General features: G+C 55.9%; 10 protein-coding genes across 10 annotated transcripts; 6 read left to right on the top strand and 4 right to left on the bottom strand.

Annotated features, from left to right (window-relative positions):
• Nucleotides 1-189: 189 nt before the first annotated feature.
• ACO1O0_002905 (major facilitator superfamily domain-containing protein) lies at nt 190-1815 on the top strand (the record flags this gene model as incomplete). The annotated part of the gene is made up of 1 exon (XM_083192366.1): nt 190-1815. One exon carries the CDS (start codon nt 190-192, stop codon nt 1813-1815), a length of 1626 nt encoding a protein of 541 aa, XP_083051423.1.
• Nucleotides 1816-1874: 59 nt separating this feature from the next.
• ACO1O0_002906 (chaperone EMC4) lies at nt 1875-2531 on the bottom strand (the record flags this gene model as incomplete). Its single annotated transcript, XM_083192367.1, has 3 exons — nt 1875-1947; nt 1997-2352; nt 2412-2531. The coding sequence occupies 3 exons, from the start codon at nt 2529-2531 to the stop codon at nt 1875-1877; spliced, it is 549 nt and encodes a 182-aa protein (XP_083051424.1).
• A 553-nt stretch (nt 2532-3084) lies between these two features.
• ACO1O0_002907 (adaptin N terminal region-domain-containing protein) lies at nt 3085-5604 on the top strand (the record flags this gene model as incomplete). Its single annotated transcript, XM_083192368.1, has 5 exons — nt 3085-3129; nt 3352-3536; nt 3585-3660; nt 3707-4071; nt 4122-5604. 5 exons carry the CDS (start codon nt 3085-3087, stop codon nt 5602-5604), a joined length of 2154 nt encoding a protein of 717 aa, XP_083051425.1.
• A 1788-nt stretch (nt 5605-7392) lies between these two features.
• On the top strand, nt 7393-8259 carry ACO1O0_002908 (ubiquitin-related domain-containing protein; the record flags this gene model as incomplete). Its single annotated transcript, XM_083192369.1, has 2 exons — nt 7393-8041; nt 8102-8259. The coding sequence occupies 2 exons, from the start codon at nt 7393-7395 to the stop codon at nt 8257-8259; spliced, it is 807 nt and encodes a 268-aa protein (XP_083051426.1).
• Nucleotides 8260-8886: 627 nt separating this feature from the next.
• ACO1O0_002909 (proteasome maturation factor UMP1-domain-containing protein) lies at nt 8887-9406 on the bottom strand (the record flags this gene model as incomplete). Its single annotated transcript, XM_083192370.1, has 2 exons — nt 8887-9327; nt 9404-9406. The coding sequence occupies 2 exons, from the start codon at nt 9404-9406 to the stop codon at nt 8887-8889; spliced, it is 444 nt and encodes a 147-aa protein (XP_083051427.1).
• Nucleotides 9407-9800: 394 nt separating this feature from the next.
• On the top strand, nt 9801-11735 carry ACO1O0_002910 (P-loop containing nucleoside triphosphate hydrolase protein; the record flags this gene model as incomplete). The annotated part of the gene is made up of 1 exon (XM_083192371.1): nt 9801-11735. The coding sequence occupies one exon, from the start codon at nt 9801-9803 to the stop codon at nt 11733-11735; it is 1935 nt and encodes a 644-aa protein (XP_083051428.1).
• A 712-nt stretch (nt 11736-12447) lies between these two features.
• On the top strand, nt 12448-12916 carry ACO1O0_002911 (uncharacterized protein; the record flags this gene model as incomplete). Its single annotated transcript, XM_083192372.1, has 3 exons — nt 12448-12568; nt 12632-12693; nt 12914-12916. 3 exons carry the CDS (start codon nt 12448-12450, stop codon nt 12914-12916), a joined length of 186 nt encoding a protein of 61 aa, XP_083051429.1.
• Nucleotides 12917-13057: 141 nt separating this feature from the next.
• On the bottom strand, nt 13058-15153 carry ACO1O0_002912 (uncharacterized protein; the record flags this gene model as incomplete). The annotated part of the gene is made up of 6 exons (XM_083192373.1): nt 13058-13063; nt 13122-13732; nt 13783-14157; nt 14211-14396; nt 14456-14524; nt 14607-15153. The coding sequence occupies 6 exons, from the start codon at nt 15151-15153 to the stop codon at nt 13058-13060; spliced, it is 1794 nt and encodes a 597-aa protein (XP_083051430.1).
• Nucleotides 15154-15938: 785 nt separating this feature from the next.
• Nucleotides 15939-17999, top strand: ACO1O0_002913 (uncharacterized protein; the record flags this gene model as incomplete). The annotated part of the gene is made up of 2 exons (XM_083192374.1): nt 15939-16334; nt 16410-17999. The coding sequence occupies 2 exons, from the start codon at nt 15939-15941 to the stop codon at nt 17997-17999; spliced, it is 1986 nt and encodes a 661-aa protein (XP_083051431.1).
• Nucleotides 18000-18245: 246 nt separating this feature from the next.
• Nucleotides 18246-20550, bottom strand: mlh1 (mismatch repair ATPase MLH1; the record flags this gene model as incomplete). Its single annotated transcript, XM_083192375.1, has 3 exons — nt 18246-20162; nt 20222-20401; nt 20470-20550. The coding sequence occupies 3 exons, from the start codon at nt 20548-20550 to the stop codon at nt 18246-18248; spliced, it is 2178 nt and encodes a 725-aa protein (XP_083051432.1).
• Between the last annotated feature and the right edge of the window lie 121 nt (nt 20551-20671).

Here is a 20671-nt window from a genome sequence, read left to right on the forward strand (position 1 = left end):
AGCGGAAATAAGCGCCAGTACTTATCGGGAATACCAGCAGGGTATGGACGTCAACTACAGTCGCCGATGTCGCCTCGGCGAGACGCCGGGAAATCGGCACGGGATCGCATTCTTGTCCCAACTCCATGTTTTTTTTCTTTCATGTAATATTCTTGAACTGATGGAGGCTCGTAACTAGCATTACCCGTTATGGAACACGTCCAGCGCTCACCCGACCATGGCGTGGACCAAATCCAACACACCGACCATGAAGGTCAGTCCGAGATGGACGCTCAGTCTGAGCCGGCCGCAATTGAACGATTTTCTTCTGTTGTAGGAGATTCGGCCATGCCCGGGCTCGAAGATGCGAATCATATGTCGAGGGCATCTAGTGGACCGCCTTACAGCGCCTTCACACCGGGCATGAAAACGTGGATAACCGTAATGGTCGCCATTGGGTCTTTTATCTCCCCCGTCACGGCCAACATCTACTTCCCGGCCCTGAATTCCATCGCCGAGGACCTCAAGGTGTCGACGGGCCTGGTGAACCTGACCTTGACTACCTATATGATCTTCCAGGGGCTCTCGCCAACCTTCTTTGGAGACTTTGGCGACAAGGCTGGGCGGAGGCCGGCCTATATCCTGGCATTCACCATCTATCTGTTTGCCAACATAGGCCTAGCCCTGCAGCGCAACTATACTGCCCTTATGGTGCTGCGGTGCGTGCAGAGCGCTGGAAGCTCCGGGACCATAGCCCTTGGCTATGCTTTGGTCGCCGATATTGCTTCCACTGCGGAAAGGGGGAGGTACATAGGCTTCATCGGGGTTGGGATCAATATTGGGCCAACCCTAGGTCCCTTTTTGGGCGGTCTTCTTAGCCAGTACCTCGGATGGCCGTCGCTCTTCTGGTTTCTGGCCATCTTTGTCGCCGCGTGGCTGATCCCGTGGATATTTACCATCCCAGAGACCTGTCGAAACGTTGTCGGCAACGGCTCGATCCCGGCGCAGTCTTGGAATTTCCCCTGGATAATATACATCCAGAGGAGCAAGACAGGGACGCAAGAGTACGCACAGACCCAGAAGCTGCGGTTCCCAAACCCCCTCCGCACCTTGGTCGTCGTCTTCGAGAAGGAGATGGGCCTGATACTCGTCATCAACTCTATCCTGTACATTGGGTTCATCCTCCCTACTGCTACCCTGGGAACCCTATTCAAGGAAATTTATGGCTACAACGACCTCCATATTGGTCTGTGTTATCTGCCGTTTGGATTCGGGTCCTGTGTGTCGGTTGTTGGCCAGGGGTATATCTTGGACTGGAACTATCGTCGAATCGCAAAGAAGATGGGGTTCGTCATTAGCCGTCGCCGCGGGGACGACCTGAGTAAGTTCCCGATCGAGACGGCGCGTATCCAGCCCATGTACCCGGCCCTCGCCGTGGGTGTAGGATCCCTGATTGCGTACGGCTGGACCTTGCAGGTTGAGGCAAGTGTGGCAGCTCCGCTCGTGCTCCTGTTCCTGATTGGCATGCTCATCCCGTCGTCATTCAATGTCCTCAGTACGCTCATCGTTGACCTCTACCCGCAATCTCCAGCGACGGCCACCGCGGCCAACAACCTCGTCCGGTGTCTAGTGGGAGCCGCGGCCACCGCCGTCATCGAATTCATCATCCGAGGCGTCGGTAGAGGCTGGACTTTCACCATTTTGGGCCTGCTCATTGTTGTATGCGTGCCGGGGCTGCTTCTCTTACAGAGGCGTGGTCCAATGTGGCGACAGGAGAAGAGGGAAAAGGTGCAGCGCCAAGAGTCACAAACACAAGCCAGGGAGGAAAAAAAGTGAACATTAAGCGACATGATACCATGAGCGTTTTCTTTAAATGTATGACATCTAACATCACGTTATAAGGCTGTGATTGCATGATCGACCGGCTGTCTCTCAGCCTCCCACATCAGCCAGTCTGAGCGCGTTGTCCTGTCCCAAGTCAGTGAATATAGTACAAATTTGTAAAGGGATGACTTACGGTAAAAGTCCCATGGCGTTAATCTTCCAGATTCCAACTCCCAATGCCACCAGCTGACAGACCACGTAGACGAACTTGACCTGCAGCATCTGCCCGGAAATGGACCCAGACTGGAACTTCTCAAACGCCTGATTCGTATTCATCAGACCCATCAGGGGGTTCTTGAATGCCATAAAGACCATCATGATGCTGAAGATCTGGAGCGAGTTGCCTGACATGTACATCATGATGGCCGTCATGGGGAGGCTCTTGACGGGGGCCAGGGCGACCTCCCATGCCTTCTTAAGCTTGAGGGTGTCCATCTCTTCGGGGGTGGCGGCCTTTCGTGGCTGGGTCTTCGAGTCTTTGCCGGATTTCTAGGGACTATGTTAGCTCTGGCGGTTTGGGTTCTGAGTCGTCGCACGCGGTTGCGCACCTTGCTCCCTGCGCCGGAGAAACCGGGCGGGTCGGGGATGCTGGAGGCCTTGGCCTTGGCTGCTGGGGGCGACTCGAGCTGCACCACCCACTCGGGGGTGCTGATATTCGTGGAGGCCATGTTGCTTCGGTTCGAGTCGCGGATGCTCGTCGTGTCGTTGGATGTGGGACGTGGAGGTGGAAGTGGTCGTTGCGCAGCTCAGCCGGTTGTCGAACGAGACCCACTCCCGCTTAATTGCAACGCCTCCCTTATCGATTGGAGTTCCGCCGGTGCCGTCGGGAGGTTCCTTCCCCTTTCGACAATTCGACTCCTTGTCGGCTTCAAAGACGATTTCACGCGATCCCGACCACTTCGCTTCACCAAAGGCCGTGCTAGAACCGACGTCGATCGAAGCGCGGCGTGCCTTGAAACTGGACGACTACCAACATTGACTCGATTGGGCTTCCCACAGCCTCGGCGCACGTGTGGCATTCCCCCTCCACGACAACCTGGGCATACGCATATACATCTCTGTCCCATTGGCTGGCCACCATTCCACGAAGGGCCTCGACAGTGGTGAGGGGTTGCAAGCACCCGTTTTGTCTGGGCATCGGCCTGCAATCGCGTGACGAGAAACCGGTCCCGCAGAACGAGATACCAGGGCCCTCCGTGTAGGGGTACAAGTACAGCCGCCATGGCGAGCTCCGCGGGTGCAGGAGACTCCAAGCTGTTCGCGAGGGTAAGCAGACCTGCTCCCCTTCCCCTTGTGCCTCCTTGAGGAACGGCTATGCCACCTTTTTGGAGGGCTGGTTCCTCGGCCGAATACCCTCGTTTCTGCACCTGAACTGGGGCCCTCCTATCATGAGCCTCCGCAGACTGCTGCGCAAGCAGTCCATGGACGGCCATGTTCCTAGCATACATCCCACCGCCGGTGCTCACCACCAGGCTAAATACTCGACAGGGCAAAGTTGCTGAGCTACGCCTCGAGCTGAACAGCGGGGGAAAGAAGGACAAGAATTATACGGGCAAGAAGATCGCGCTCAAAAAGATTGTCGCCAATATGACCATGAGCAACAATGACATGGTTGCCTTGTTTCCCGATATCATTGGGTGCATGCATCTGCAGAGCTTGGAGATCAAGAAGATGTAAGCATCAATGCTTGCGCCGCGTGGAGCTATGCTCATCAATGCTAGGTGCTTCTTGTACTTGGTCAATTACGCCAGGTCCCGACCAGAGATAGCCGTCAAGGCGATTCCACTGTTGGAGCATGTTAGTATAACGTGTCCCAGTATCCATACTCGGCTGACCATACCAGGACCTTCAAGATCCTAACCCACTCGTCCGAGCCCTGGCGCTGCGGACTATATCATACATACACGTGCGCGAGTTTGTCTCGGCGACTGTACCTATTGTTAAGCACACGCTAAAGGACCCGGACCCTTACGTCCGCAAGACTGCGGCATACTGCGTCGCGAAACTGTACGACCACGATAGGCACATGGTCGAGCAGTCGGACCTGATCGACCGCCTCAACTCGCTCCTACGAGATGACAACCCGACAGTTGTTGCCAGCGCCTTGGCGGCGCTGATGGATATCTGGGAGCGGAGCGATGCCATCAAGCTCACCATTGACTACAAGAACGCCTCCAAGATGGTGGCTATTCTGGCAGATTGCTCGGAGTGAGTAAGCCCGGACTCTGCAGAAAAACCGCGCCTGCTAACTTCTCCAGATGGGGCCAGACTTATATCCTAGAGGCACTTATGTCGTATGTTCCCCAGGACTCAGGCGAGGCGCTTCTCCTGGCAGAGCGCATAGCTCCGCGTCTGTCCCACTCCAACTCAGCGGTTGTCTTGACATGCGTTCGGGTCGTCCTCTACCTGATGAATTACATCGCCGACGAGAAGCAAATCTCGGCACTCTGCAGGAAGCTCTCGCCGCCTTTGGTTACGCTACTTGCCAAGGGCCCGGAGGTTCAGTACCTAGCTCTCAGGAACGCCCTGCTCATCTTGCAGCGTCGGCCAGAGGTTCTCCGTAACGACATCCGGGTATTCTTTTGCAAGTACAATGACCCAATCTACGTCAAGGTTACCAAGCTGGAGCTCATCTTTATGCTCGCCAATGAGAGGAATATTGACGAGGTCCTGACGGAGTTGAGGGAGTACGCGACAGAGATTGATGTCCACTTTGTCCGGAAAGCCGTCCGGGCGATTGGAAAGCTGGCCATCAAAATTGAACCCGCAGCTCGTCGGTGCATCAATCTTCTCCTAGAATTGGTGGCAACTAAGGTCACCTACATCGTGCAGGAGGCGACGGTTGTCATTCGCAATATCTTCCGCAAGTACCCCGACCAATACGAATCCATCATCAGCACTCTTTGCGAGCATCTCGACTCTCTGGATGAGCCCGAGGCCAAAGCGGCAATGGTCTGGGTGATTGGGCAATACGCCGATCGCATTGAGAACAGCGATGCACTGCTAGAGGACTTTTTGTACTCATTTGCCGAGGAGCCTGTCGAGGTACAGCTGGCGCTACTGACGGCGACGGTCAAACTGTTCATCCAACGACCAACAAAGGGACAAGAACTGGTTCCCAAGGTGTTGAAGTGGGCTACCGAGGAGACGGACAACCCTGATCTACGTGACCGTGCCTATATGTATTGGCGTCTTCTATCTACCGACATGAACGCTGCCAAGCAGATTGTCATGGGGGAGAAGCCTCCGATCACAGCAGAGTCGGAGAGACTAGATCCTGCGACGCTGGAGGAGATGTGCCTGAATGTGGGAACACTGGCGACGATCTATCTCAAGCCTGTCCAGGCCGTCTTCCGCTCCGCCCGGCCCAGAAAGCTCCAGGACTCGCCCGCGCTGCAGAAACACAACACGGCGGCATATGGCGAAACCCAGAAGAGCATCAGCATGTTTGGGCGAGGTGGACAGCCGAATGACATCGATCCTCGCACAAGAACAGCCGCCTCGGCAGCTAACGGCGGTGGGGAGGGTAATCTGACACAGGCGGTCAGCGATGCCGACGCGTACTTCTCGTCGGTGGGCACGCAGCAGATGGCAGCCATGAGAATAGACCAAGGGGAGGATCTCTTTGGCGGTGGCGGTGGGAGTAATTCAACGGGGTATGTCGTTAGTGCCCACGCGCCGCAGGCCGTTCTCCAGCCCGCGCAGGGTGCTGGGAGCAACGGTGACCTGTTGGTGCTGTGATTGCGGGTGGATGGCTTATTGTTTCATGGGCATGTTATTCCACGATACCTCAATACCAGCGATGATTTCATCCTTATACCGAGATTCACATGTAGCATCAAGACATCAAGATCCCTGACCGGGGGCGATAAGCTTATTATCTTGCTAACGATGTGCCAAGATGGATGGCGTGGAATCTATTCAGTGGTGACGCGCCCTTGGCGGAACCCAGCCTCTGTCAACACACCCTTCTCTCCGATGTACTTGGCGTCTCGCCATGGGGGGCAGGTCTGGGCTTTGGGGGCCTGGAATGGATGCCACGCATTTAAACCGACAGATCGAGACTGTTCTGTCGACTCAGTGGGAGGGACTGAGGGTGTAGGCCGTACTCCGTATATTACCCAGGATTTAGATGGTCTGGCGCAACTTTGGATCTGCAAGTCTCAGAACCCACCCCGCTCAGGCACGTAGACCCTTGGCGTGGAAGGCAGCTGAGATTGTGGGGATGGTGGATGGTGGATGGTGGATGGTGCGGAGGGAGAAGGGTGGCTTTCGAGCTGGTCGGCGTCCTCCCGATGTGCGACAACCACCTCAGTCAAAATAATGCCATGACAACGCCCGGGTAAAGGGACGTCGCATAACGGTGCAGCCATAGAGTAGCATCGCCCTTGTCAGTTGTGGTCGGTTGGAGTCTGGTGGCGTTCAAGAGGGCCCCGCCCCGTTGCACATATGGCACAAGGGCTGGCACTGTAACAGACAAAAGGCTGAGTAGCTTTCCTTTTTCAACTTGGAGCTTGGGGTGGTTCAATAATAGAGAAACAGAGCAGCGACCTTGTTCCTCGTGGCCCGTGGCTGCGGGTACGAGAACGACGCTTGTCCTGCGGTTGTGTCTCAGACAAGCAGGCAGACCCCAGGGGGATTCTGGGACACGCTCCCGGTGCCGGTGGTTGCCCAACAACTGGCGAGACCCGCGACAAAGGTCGTTTGCGTCGCCGTCTCGTCGCTGTTCCCAAATCCCGCCCAATCATGCTGTTGCGCCTAGCCCATCCTACGTTGTTTTGCTGACGAAGTGGAGCTGATGCATTTGGCCGTCTTGGGCGTTTGCCAAGGGCTTGCTTGCTGTGTCTGGGTCTTTGGTTTCTTGCTTGGGGAGAATGTCTTGGTGTCTTGTTGGTGCCATGGTGGAGGACATTGAGGGTCTCGCAGGTGTCTTCCCGTATTAGACCATGGATGACATGATGACACGCGCAATTGATTCATCCGTTGTTTGCAGGCTTGCAGGTTGCCAGCTTCCGTCCCGCCCGGCTTGTGCTCCACAGGCCTTTCACTACCCACAGGGGCCACAGCGTCACCGCGCCAGGAGCCCAGGGCTCTGCAAGGAGCTACGGACAGTAATAATAGCAGGGCTACGTATGTACGTACAACTGCAGCCTCCACTACGAGTACTCGTACTGCGCTGGGGCACCGCCGTGGCTCCACTGTAGTCCACTGCAGCCCCAAGCCCCCGACTGCCAACCTCCATGCAACTGCCCCCGGATGGGATGGACTTGCCCCCATGTCAACCTGACGACGTCCTGACTCCTGCACCTCTCTGCGCCCCATTACCAATTAACCTGCCTCTGCTCCAACTCTCCATCCGCCTCAACCCATCGTTTCAAGAGGCTCCTGTCTTTTGATTGAAGCCTGCGCCGCGAATGAACGCTCATCCGGCGAACATTCGTTTCCAATTCCCGACTTCTCCTTCCGGGGCCGCACCTGTCTGAGCCGGCTGCACTCAGACAAGCATTGATCCCTCCATTCCACCCAAACATGTCGGCTCCTGCGGACGACTCCGCCCCAACCGTGGTCAACCCATCATCAGTCGACAGTGCACGACTCCAACAGCCCAGCGACGCAGTCGCCATGGAAAGTATGCCCGAATCCTCCCAGGAGGCCGAGCCGACCAAGCCTGCTGCCGAAACTCCCGCCGACGACACCAGTAAGCATGCGACCGGCCCAGCCCTCAGCGCCAACATAAGCAGCGCCGAGCCCGGTAGCGCCCAGGGAAACCAGAGCGACGATGCTGCCGACTCATCATCTTCCAAGGGCAAGGGGAAGGACGACGCGGCTCCGCAGCCTCCTAAAGAGGGACAAGACGCCATCGGACCCTCTCAGGACGAGATTAAGGCGGTTGCTCCCGAGTCTGACGAGGGCCCTGTCTGCAACATCACACTGCTCCTCACAAATGGGAGCCGACATCCATACAAGATTAATACTAGATACCTCAACCGAAGGAGCGTACCTATACCCGAGACGACGGAAAGCGGCCTGCCCGATCCCTTCAGCATCAGCGTCTACACCCTCAAGGAGCTCATCTTGCGGGAGTGGAGGAGCGATTGGGAGGACAAGCCCGCGAGCCCGAGCAGCATCAGACTCATTCATTTCGGCAAGTTGCTGGATGACAAAGAACCATTGAAGAGTACAGCAACCAGCTTGTCATTGTATTTTTGAACTTGTGAGATGCTAACGTAGCTTACAGAATACCAGTTCATCCCTGGGAATCCCAATGTGGTGCACATGAGCATCCGTCCCCCAGACCTAGACGAGGAAGAGCCTAAGAGCGGTGCTAAGAACCCTTCTCATGGCGGCGGGGACGGTCACCGTCCACGATCAGGAGGTTGCTGCGTGGTGTTATGAGCAGAGTTGTGGGACATTGATCCGAGACACACCAAGACACACACTCCTTACCGTTTATTCTTACCGCCAAGAGGATAGTGCAAGACGGCAAGTGCGCTTGTACCGATCTTCGGCCGGGGACATCCTTTGTTCAACATGAGGCAAAGACCACCATCACAGCGATGGATATTACTCGACATTCCTCTTCAGGGTTACAGCAAAAGTCGAGATAGGACCCGGGGCCTGAGAACCGGCTGCCGGGCGGCCGCTCATCCTATCCAACACTCTCTTGCACAGGGGCCATTATCTTGGATTATCATGCTTAGCAGATGGAGGAGGAGCGTTTGACGAGGAACGAAACGAAGCGTGAAAACTAGGAGAAACGGAGTCATTACTGGCGTATTATCACTGTACATTTGTAACCGTCGTTTCTGGGGTTTCTGCTGTCTTCTTATTGTATGAAGGGTTCTGGGCCGGGGGTTTTTTTTTTCTTTGAACGGCCTTATTAGGGAGCAAGATAGAATGCAGTCATTAATTACTGCGAGAACGTGTCCCCGCGCATAAAAGTCATCACCTCAAGTCCAATATGAGGGAGCTACCTGACGTAGTAGTGCTCATTGGTCTATTCATTGCCCTCTATCCATCCCCTCAAATCTTGAGCTTCTTCTCCATCTCGTCGTGCACGCCAGGAACAGCCCTCGTCTCCTCGCCGGTAAAAACATCCTCCCACGTCATCGTGTCCTCGCGGCCCCGGAGGATATCCTCGTGGACGCTGGGCAGGCCGGAGCCTAGGGCCATGGGCCGCCACTCGCCGTCGCGGACAATCTTGAGCTCCATGCCGCGGCGGATGGGCTCGGCCATGCCAAAGGTGCGGCGCAGCGTGTGCATGCGGAGGGCCTCCTGCGTGGCCTCCCAGTTCTTGAGGCGGGCCTCGAGGGGGTGAGTCGAGGTCGGTGTGCTAGCCTGCTCGTAGGGCGAGGGCGCGACGCCGTGGCGGAGTGTGTCGTGGATGCCCGGCGCGGAGGGGGCGGAGTGGGTGGTTGCGGTAAAGGACTGGGGCTTGGAGTCCTGGGGGACCACGCGCATGGACTGGGAGGAGAAGAGAGATGCATGTTAGCAGGCGGATGGTGATGGCTGGGCCAGGGGATGGGTTGGTGACGCTCACCATTTTGGCGGTTGGGCAGCGACTGCGCTTCCTCGAGTAGATTCTGCGGGGTTCAAGATAATTCTCTCAGATATAGGTCTTTGAACCTTGCGATGGAGAGTCGTCGAAGTCGCTGTCGGGGGTTCGTGGTGAGGCGTGGAGGTGATGGTTGATGATGGAAGCTTCAAGCTGCCTGCAGGCTACGAACAGCCTCGCGGCCAGCAAGTACGTACCTTTCCCCCACATCCAATACCGCATCCAATCGCAGCATCTTAAACCCGACTATCACCGACCGGCTCCTCGACCGGAGCTCCAAGACCCCTACCTACCTGTACTTTAATATTACTGCGTCACACTTGGGAGCTTCGACAATTCTCCAACGTCGCAGAATGGGCTTCCTGCGCCATCCAAAGTCAAAATGCGGCCCCTTTCAACTCGTGCCCCGATAATACGGATCGCCAATGGCACCTTCTACCGCCACCATCCCAGCTCCGTCGTGACGCATCCCAACCCGGCCTTGTTTGACGGCCTGAGCTTCGAGCTTCCCTCTGCATCCTCGTCACCGCATAACTGGTGTGTCGTGGGTCCTTCGTTATCGGGGAAGACTACCCTGCTTCAGGTCCTGAGGGGAAGGCTCTTGTGTGATCCGCCAACTGCGAGGACATTCCCCTACCTTGCGACAGATGAGGTTCCGGCAAGGCTGAAGGCGCCGAATCGGGCGGTGCAGTACGTCGGCTTTGATGCCGAACAGGGCGGTCTGGGTGGAAGTGCCGGGACGACCACGTCAGCGTATCTGTCTGCACGGTACGAGTCACGGCGAGAATCGACAGACTTCTCCCTCAAAGACTTCCTGCTCGGGAACACGGAGCTGAATCCACTCCAGAAACTTCCCGGCGAGGAGGACGGTGCCATTACCACGCAGCTCCTCGAGCGCATTGTGAGGGACCTGAAACTGAGCCACCTCCTGGACCTTCCTGTGACGTTCCTCAGCAATGGGCAGGGTAGACGAGCTCGGATTGCTCGCGCCCTCCTACGGAAACCGGAGGTGTTGCTCCTCGATGAACCGTTCATGGGGCTCGACCCCCCTACGGTGACTGGCCTCAGCCCTTTACTTCAGTCTCTAGCTGAGAAGGCCAGTCCACGACTGGTTCTCAGTGCCAGGCCACAAGACCCGTTACCTGAGTGGATCACCCACTTAATCTACTTGAGAACGGACTGCCAAATTGGCTCCATGGGGCCCAAGGAAGAGGTCCTTGATGGGCTCAAAAAGTACGTCCACGGTGTCAACAAGGGAGGTCTGGCAGAGGATGAGACCCTACCGGTGCAGACGCTTGCCGATGTCGGCCGGGTCCTGCCATCTGAGACATCATCGAAAGCTGCGCACCCCAACCAGACTTCCTCTCATAAATTAATCCCAGTCAACCCTAATGCGGAACCATTGGTGGAGATGGAAGGGTGCAAAGTCCGGTACGGGGACAAGACTGTGCTGGGCAACTGGGCTCTGGATACGCCCCAAGGCCAGAGGGAAGGGCTGGACTGGACCGTTCGCCGCGGCGAGCGCTGGGGCGTCTTTGGCCCCAACGGATCTGGAAAGACGACCATTGTGTCTCTGCTTTGCTCAGATCACCCGCAGACTTATTCTCTCCCCATCAAGCTGTTTGGACGCAGCCGTCTCCCAGAGCCTGGCTCCGGTCAACGGCCGCTGACCTTCTGGGATATCCAAGCCCGCATTGGCCACTCCAGCCCAGAAGTCCACCAGCACATGCCGCGCAGCCTGACCATCAGGGGCGTCATTGAAAATGCATGGGCGAGCACCTTCCTGGCGATACCAAAGCTGGATGAATCTGCCAAGGAGAAGGTGGACGCGGCTCTGCGGTGGTTCGCCCACGAGCTGAACCCGGCAGGAGAGTCCGCGGAAGGAGGCTCGCTTGCTTGGGCCGACGAGTACATGTTTGGCGAGATTTCATTTAGCGCTCAGCGTGTGGCGCTCTTCATCCGGTCGATGATCAAGAGCCCCGACGTCATCGTCCTCGACGAGGCCTTTAGCGGCATGGATGACGCCGTCCGCGACAAGTGCACCCTCTTCCTGACGCAGGGCGAGACCAAGACGTTTGACGCGAAGCACCAAGTCGTGGACAGCGGGGTCGACTCGGTCAAGATCACCGGGTTGACGGACCAGCAGGCGCTCATCTGCATCGCACACATAAAGGAGGAGGTCCCTGACTGTGTGCGGGAGTGGATGTGTCTGCCCGAGGCGAACACGGGTGATCCAGCGCGTTTTGGACGCCTGGATGGGCCACTGGGTGAGGATGAGAGGCGGTGGCATGAGGTTTGGGGGTTTGAGGTGGCGTAGAGGAGGTTAAAATGAAGAGTTTAGCGTCTTCATGTATGCGAATTTATCAAATATATATATATATATATATATAAATCTAACTACCTAGGTACCTGCTTTGGACATGATCTCATGATCACCAGGTAGGTGCGTATTTTTTGCACTGTATTTGTGTGAGAAAAGTGACCACAATACTGTGCTGAAAAAGTATCCACACTATGTGTTGGACCTCACACGTCACATATCACGTCAACTACCACGAAGTCATACCTACATTCTCCTACTCACAACTCGAGCTCCCATCATGGCATCCACCTACCGTGACGATGAGGAGGACACAGAGCGCTACTGCGTGCCTCTGTCCTCCCTCACCACACCTGTAGAGGTCGGCGATATAATGTCCGTACACAAAGACGCGTCCCTCACTTTCCCCAACCAATCCTCCCGGCCCAGTCCATCCAGCTTACACGCCACGCCCGCAGGACAACCCGCGCCGGCTCCTCGGCCTTCTTCGCCTGGCCCCCGTTTGGCCCTCTGCTCTTCGAAAATGAGAGCAGCGACGCGCGCGACCACTGCGCCAACGAGAGAAGTAACCCACCCAGCTCTCTCGCCCCAGCTGAACTGTGCCACCAAGAGGGCTTGCTAATGAGAAAACCTCCTCCCCGCGAAAACAGCATTTCTCTCGTATCTCCGTCTGTCGGTCTACATGGCCATCGTGTCCGTCGCCATCACCATGTCCTTCCACGTCAAGCACCGGCCCACCGACTTTGAGCTGCGCATGGCCAGGCCCCTCGGCGGCATCTTCTGGGCGCTGTCGGTCATGATGCTGCTGCTCGGCCTGGGGAACTACATTAGTATGTTCAGCCTACATATACTTTTCTTTTCCATTGTCTTACTTGAGTCTCACATGTTGGCAGGGACGGTGAATCAGTATAGTCGCAAGGTGGCTATTGTGCAGACTGGGCTGAAAACACAGCTGGTGAGTTTCATCTGGCTCTTGACTCTATTAACCGAATGCTGATGGTATGAAGAGCTTGGGGACTTTGGCAGCCTGCATTGTCGGTACATGCGTTGTTCTGCTCTTGACAGCAGAGAGCGAGAGAGGCGACGTAGTAGAGCAGCCCATATAATCGAAGCCACATATTAATAAATCCCACTATGAACATACCCATCTTAAGAGCACCTTATTGAGTGTACAGTAATCGAATTTCAGTCCCATGTCAGGTTCAAAGCATCGCCAACGCCATTTTCCCATCCCATCTATGCATCATCGCTTGCTTTGCAGAATAAATCGTTTGCCCCCCTGACCGCTGGCCCTGGGGCCTCATTCTCTGGGCAGTGCCCTACCTCTGTGCGAAAGCGGTGTGTGAATTCCCGTGAATCGCGGTCTAATTCTTCCGCGCTCACCTCCTTGCCATCCCACGTCAATATGGGGAGGAGAGTTAGATACGGGATGCTTCCGCTCTTTGGTAGCGTCTGTAGTATGTCAACCTGCCAGTGCGGGTCAAACAGATAAGTTGCTTCGTCCTCCACCCCCTTTCCCTCAGCGTCCCTCCTCGCTTGTTCGTCGTCCTCGTATTCCTCTGGTACTTCAGGGATGTCATTGTGAACACCCATAATGACACTGGTTGTCTCCCTCCCGGGGTATGCAGTGTAGTATCCGCGAATGCGAGAGAGCTGCAAGATGTACTCCAACCAGGACGGGTATTTCTTGCTGACTTCCTTCTGAGCTAAGAGAGCTGGCGTTGATGATGAGGCGTACTGGCGTTCAAGAACCTGGGAGACAAATCCATGAAGTTCAACCCATTTTGAGCCAATAAAGAGGGTGGCGTCACTGCTGGGCGCCTGCCAAAGAAATGACTCCCCGGCATCATTGTTCGGCTTTGGTAGCTGGAGTTGTCCAGAGCTATCCAAGAGCGTCGTTGGAGAGACAAAACTGAGCCCCATCAACTTCATGTGCCAGTTCTGGATTAGGGCTGCGTTCGAGTGTCGATAATGGAGAAGAGAGTACTTCATGTCTGTGAACGGGTTAGAAAGGAGTCTTATGGGGCTACTGAATGTCACATACAATGCAGAAACTGAGGCGTGACCTCAGTATGAGGAGAAAGCACCAGCACATGGGAATAAGCAGGGTTCTTCGGCCAAAATGACTCCAGAAACCGGACTGAGCTCTCCTCCTCCGTCAGCCTCTGGCGCGGTATGCGATGCCGCAGTGACAGCATGTGAGGTCGGTGGCCACTGATCCCAGTAGGAGGTGGCCATTGGTATCTTGCCAGGAACTTATCCAGCTGGGGCTCAATCACGTTGGGAAGCTCAATAGTGAGATGGGGGATAGACATGCCCCCCATATCAACCTCGGAGAGAGATTTTAGCAGCCGTTGGAGGTTTCCTACACCATTTGGCGGCGCGTGGACCACAATGTCGACGTGAACTTTATCCCATGCTGAATACCATGTTAGAAGAGTTTATTCAACCGTAGAGCATGGGTACACATACCAGCCAGCGAAGCAGAGTCGAGCTTGGAGATCCAAGAGAGGCGAGTCCCAGGCCGATCAGGGAGCTCAATGAGTGATGACTTTATGCTCCGGACCTGATCGCGGATGCCGGAAAGAAAATAGTTCTCCTCATCTCTGGTTGAGTCGACGAGGATCGCTTGAGGGTGCATATACATGTTTATGTGGTCTGGTCGTGGCAGGTTAGCCGACCCGAGGGGTGTTTTCAGGAGAAGAGTTGGGACTTACGCAGAGCTCTAGCAGTGCACAGCATCATCCGCGTCTCTGTCGATATAGCGGCATGATCGGGTCGGGCATCTGTTAGTTTGGTCAGGAGGGTGTCAAAGGATATTTGTGTCACCGTAACGGGAGAGGCTCATACCATGGAGAATCATCTTACAGTCGTTGTTGACACCATTGATCTTGAGAAGCTCTTTTATGGGAATATCGCTCCGACCCATGAGGGCAAAGTGGACGTAATTCTGGCGGTCGCAGGCCATCTGAACCGCCATGGGGAGCAGGGTTGCCGCACTCTTGAGGCTGGCCGCAGCAAACAAGACATTGCGATTTATGGTCTGCTTCCCCTGGGTCCCTGCGATGGCGTGGAGCGACTCCCCCAGCCCAGGAAGCTTGACCGGGCCCTTGTATGTCTTCTTGTTTTCAACCTGGACGATCTTGCTCCCGTCGTCGCTGTTCGTGCTGGGTGGGTTTCGGGGGGTTTCGTCTGGTACGTGGACCGTAGTATCGGATCTTGTGTTGGCAAAGTTGGATAGAGTCATGACGAGGAGGAAGATGATACAGGCGTATGCGACCAGGCGCAGAATCGAGCGGCGGCGGGGAACACGCGTGGTGGGCTGCCATGGCGCACTGGAGCGTGGCATTCGAGGCGCATTGTGGTCATCGTTCTTCTTGGAGAGCTCCCCGTGGTTCCCCCAAAGCCGTGACATGGCTCTGCCTCGTGTCGTTGGCATTGACATAATCTGGGGGTCGGTGCTCGATGTGCGCGAAGCTCGCACAGGCAGCAAGAGGAAAGGCCAGCTGGAGGGAAAGCAGAGCTACGGGTAGCTGGAGCAGGCTCTCACATTTCGGCCGTCAGATGAATTGCAAGCGAACCAGGGGGGTAGCTTATGGGCGCACAAGCTCGGGGGGTCGAAGGACGATGGGATTTGGGAGGAAGGTCGATGGCAATTGGAAGAGGATAGGTAGGTAGAGCTCGATCGGAGAGCTGGTCTTTCCGCTGACATTGAAACACCATGGCAACCCCCCCCCAAAGGCCCCCAAACAACCCCCCAAACCCCCCAGGACTAATAAGGTCCTGTGGAGATCGGGGAGTCTCGACTGTGAATCGACTCGCCGCACGCGGCAGGGCCGCTGGCGTCTCCACCACCCTTAAAACAGGCGCAGGGCGCTAAACCCACGGCGTTATAGCGGGCTCAGCGGACTCAGCGGCAATCAGCAAGCTGATCAGCGTAGGTTGATCAGGGTGATCAGGATAGGGCGATAGGCGGTCCCCTGTTTTGCGCCCTCGCGGCTCGCTGGTGGGACAGTGGGACTGGCAAGTAACTGAGGTGCCACTATCAGTGGGACTGCCAGTGGGACTCGCTGCGCTGTGACGGTGCCCAGTGGTGGGGGACGACTGGCAGCTCACCTAGCAACGACCCAAAATTGAAGAAAAAAAATTGTAAAACAACAAAACGGTCTTCACCAGACACCAGGACACAGAATCACCACGATGGGCAAGTCGCGCAGAAACAGGAGCGGCGCGGGCAACCGCCGGGACCCGCTGTCCAAGCCTGTCAAGCCGCCCTCCGACCCAGCGCTCGCTGCCCTGCGCGAGCAGAAGATCCTGCCCGTCGTCAAGGACTTACAGAGCGCAGATCCCAAGCAGCGCTCTGCCGCCGCCTCAGCCATCACCAACATCATCCACGACACCCGCTGTCGCAAGCTGCTCCTCAGGGAGCAGGTCGTCCACACCGTTCTCACCCAGACCCTCACTGATGCCGCCCTCGAGAGCAGGGCCGCCGGCTGGGGCATCCTGCAGGTCCTGGCCCAGGAGGAGGAGGCCGATTTCTGCATCCACCTGTACCGTCAGGATGTCCTCACCGCCATGGAGCATGCCTCCAAGATGGTAAGCTGCCGTCTCCCAACTCCCGCCCATGCAGCGTTGCGCCAGACATGTCTAACCTCGTGAATGGGGTCCTAGGTCTCAGAAAAGCTGTCATCCAAGGACCCTAGCTTCGATGGTCTTCCCAAGGCCGAGAAGTCTTTTGTTCTGAGCATCGCGTCTTCTATCGTCTCACTGGCCACGGCTCTGTGTGAGGCTCAGGATGAGATTCTCGAGGCAGTTTCTGCCAATGCCTCTATCACCTCTCTCCTCTTCAACATCATCAGTCACAGCCAGGGCAGTGATGATGAAGTCACACGCCTCAGGAGTGACGCCCTCGCATGCGTCATGATCATGTCGGAGGACAACATGGCACTCGCTGAGAAGATTCTAACGCAAAACAAGACGGTGTATGAAACCCTCCAGGTGCTGAGGAAAGATCTGTCGGGCGATGGTATCCTAGCTTGTGGCATTCTCCACAACATCTTTGTTGCTCTTCAGGGGCGTACGGTGGAGCACCACATTGTCGACGACTCATCTATAATACCGACACTTTCAAAGGCTGTCGCTGGGTTTACCCCTGGACAGTTTGCCACAAACGGAAATGGGTGGTCAAATCCCCTCGAGTATCAGCAACTCGCCCTCGAGATACTGGCCTCTATCGGCACGAGCCTCAACTCAGCTACAGCGGAAACTCCAGCGGAAGACAAAGAAGACGCCGCCGCCGAAAATGGGGAGGACGAGGACATGGGTGACGCTGATGAGGAAGAACAGGGCGAGGGTGAGGATGGTGAGGATGGTGAGGATGACGAAGAAGATGAGATGAACGAGGACGAGATGCATGCCGACATGGACATGGTTACTGGCGCCGACGACGACGACTCCCGTGGAAGCATCGACGACCTGCCTGTTCTGAAATCCCTCCTTCAACAAGGCCTGCCAGAGCTTATCCGGGTGTCAGCTTTGCAGGCCAGCGACCCAGACACAATGCGCCTCCAAGGCCTGGCTCTGTCTGCCCTCAACAACGTCGCCTGGTCGGTCTCCCTCATTGACTTTGACGACGAGCACAACGCGGGTATTAAGAAGGCATGGACGCCCGTCGGCCAGGCCATCTGGTCCCAGGTCATCGCCTCGATATTGTCGAGCGATACCGCCGACGTCAGCCTCGCAGCCCAGGTGACCGGCCTCGCATGGGCCGTCTCCCGCAGCCTGCGCTCCCAGACGCCCCTCCAGCACGACGAGCACCGCAAGTTCATCTCCCTGTATCAGGCCACCCGCGGTACCGAGGCCACCCGGGACCTAGACGACCCCTTCCAAGGCCTCGGCGTCAAGTGCATCGGCGTTCTCGGCCAGCTGGCCCTCGACCCGGCCCCCCTGGCCCTCAATCGTGAGATCGGCACCTTCCTCCTCACCGTCCTGTCTGCGCTGCCCGACACGGCGCCCGCCGACGCCGTCGAGGCGCTGAACCAGCTCTTCGATATCTACGGCGATGAGGACGCGCCGTGCGACAAGGAGGTCTTCTGGAAGGACAACTTCCTGAAGCATCTCGAGGGCGTGTTGCCCAAGGCCAAGGGCATGGTCAAGGCGGTGGACAAGAGGGATCAAGCTGAGCTGAGGACCCGGGCGGATGAGGCTGTGATGAACTTGAGTAGGTTTGTGGCCTATAAGAAGAAGACCAAACCTACGTAAGGGGAGACAATAAAGTAAAAGATGATTCAATGCAAAGGTGCCGGACGTTTGAATATCCAGTGAGAATGCAAATTAACCATCCACTCGTATATAATTTTGCGTCGGGGGCAACCAAATCGAATTAAATGTGATATGTCACTTTCAGTAGACTAATACCTATCATTTCTATTGTCATGAAGACGCCATTCTAGCGTTAGCCCGCGACAATTCATACTCCGTCAATTCACGTAATAGTCCACCAGCAGCTCAACACCGCTCAAATACCCGATACAGCCCCTTCAAATCAGCAACCTCGAGAACGCCCCCATTCATCAGTGACCTGGTCGCCACTAGCCTCGCCTTGAACGCCGGGAAGAAAATGTGCTCCACTGCCCACCGTACGTGCTGCCTCCTTGATCTGACTGCCGGAGGAATGTCTTCGTCTCGCTGCCCGCCTTCGCCCCCAGGCATTGCCGGCAGCTGCTCGGGGACGTAGAATGTTGCCAGCTCCTTCAGAAACGTATCGAAGCAGCCCTTTTCATCTGTCCAATTCACTCGCGGCCCCAGTTGCAGCAGGAAGCGCGGCAGCTTGGCGATCGGTGGTGTGTATCCCTTAACAAGAAGGGGGATCGATATCAACTCCCCAACAGGCGATATCTCAAGGGAAAAATACTCTTGGAGCATTTCACGCCGCTCGATCAGCTGACGCATCACCTTGTCCACAATCTTTTCAACATCAAAGTCCTCGTCGGTAGCGCCAAGCCCTTGTTTCTCGGCGATGGCCGCCATGCGTAGGAGCTCTTCGAGTCTTAGGGGTGGGTTAAACTGAATAGCGCCGAAGTTGCCAAAGTCAGTCAACCCAAGCTGGTAAAAGTATTCATAGCATGTATGCCCGTAGTCAATCAGATACAGCTTTATACCGCCTTGTACGGCCGCTAGACGCCGTCTCTCGTCCACGATACCGACAAAAGTGTGGGATGAGAATACTTCTGTCAGTTCCGTGTGCATCTCCTCGCGCACGTCTGCGCGAAGCTCCTTTACGCTTCTCAACCGACAGAGAACAGGTTCGCGGTCAACTGTCTTATAGTCGATATCTTCAGGCATCGACAACGGCTCATCTTCTCGAGCTCTACTTGGGCTGGGAGAGGGGCCACCCCCACTCGCATAAGAAAACATGCTCGTGATTTTTCGTTCCGAAGTATCCGTTCTTATCAGAGTGTTCGGATTCTGAACGGGCCGTCTACCCTTCCCGATGATCTCCAGCTTGGGTGAATATACATCTTCGTTGGGTTGCGGCTCAGGCCTCACAGGCGTTGCACCAGGGAGAAGGGTCTGAGCCATGAATGTGCGGCTCGTGTCGACAGTCGCCAGGCTGGTCTCAATGTCCTTGCAGATCGCTTGAACAATTTCATCTTCATTCAAGAAATGGACCTCTCTCTTGGTGGGATGGATATTCACATCGACTCTCGCCGGATCGATTTCCAAGTTTAGATACACAAAAGGGTGGCCGCCTTTTGGTAGGTAACTGAGATAGGTCTGCTCGATGGCCTTCTTTATAACGGACGACTCGACAGCTCTGTGGTTGATGAAGAGAAGTAGGGTCGTCTTCTTGATGTGGTAATTTGCATTCGTCGCAAGGCCATCGGCCTTAAATCCCCACCGATCGTCCGAAGTCTCGAAGCTTATGAGTTCATTGGCGACGCTGCTCCCGTGAATTTGGCGTATTCGATCATTGACAGTGGCATGTGCCTGGACAGATAGGCTGTTGGATGATTCGCCAGCTTTCTTACACGTGAAGCCCACTCCCTTGCAGTGGATAGCGTAGCGTCCGACCATGTCGATGATTTTATTGAACTCGTCAGCTGGAGACCGGAAAGCTCTCCTACGAGTCGGCACATTGTAGAACAGATCCTCAACAGTGATCTGCGTCCCCGGTCGCCCAGCCACACCTTTGGGCTCGGCGGGCTGACCAGGCTTCGGAGGGGCGAGTCTGCCGTCCAGGTAGTGTGCACGCCACGCAAGACTAGACTCCTTCGTTTTGGTCGTGACGGTGAGATGGGCGATATGGCTAATACTAGCCAAAGCCTCACCTCGAAAACCATAGGTTGATATTGAAGTTAGGTCCTCAAATGTGGTGATTTTGGATGTTGTATGGCGCTCGCACAATAGCGACAGATCATCTTTCTGCACATTTCGGTGAGTAGAGCCCCAAAACGGTGAACATGTGCCACCCTCCAACTTACCTGGATTCCGCAGCCATTGTCGGTTATTTGCAGAAGCTTCAAACCGCCCTCCTTCACGAGAATTTCCAGGGACGTCGACCCAGCGTCCACGGCGTTCTCAACCAGCTCCTTCAACGCATGGACGGGGGCGACAATGATTTCTCCTGCAGCGATCTTGTTGACCACATCTGGGTCGAGCGCCTAAGGAAATGGTCAGCAGAAGGTCACAGCTCGGCGTTTATGGCGTCACCAACTCGGATTCTTCGAACCGGGCGATTATCGTCGGCTTCATCCTCCGCCTTCCTCTTTAAGCCTATTTGAGGCGCCTCCACGTCCATGCGTTCATCCATTGCGGAGAGATATTTTAAGTGCGCCAATCGGTGATAATGAGGCGGTCAAACCGTGTAAACCCCAATGACCACGGTGCGATTGACGGGTTTCCGTCACATGAACACGTGAGGATGCGTTTCA

Source organism: Amphichorda felina, assembly GCF_050947745.1.
Source record: "Amphichorda felina strain 45539 chromosome Unknown scaffold_3, whole genome shotgun sequence".
Lineage (NCBI taxonomy): Eukaryota > Fungi > Ascomycota > Sordariomycetes > Hypocreales > Bionectriaceae > Amphichorda > Amphichorda felina.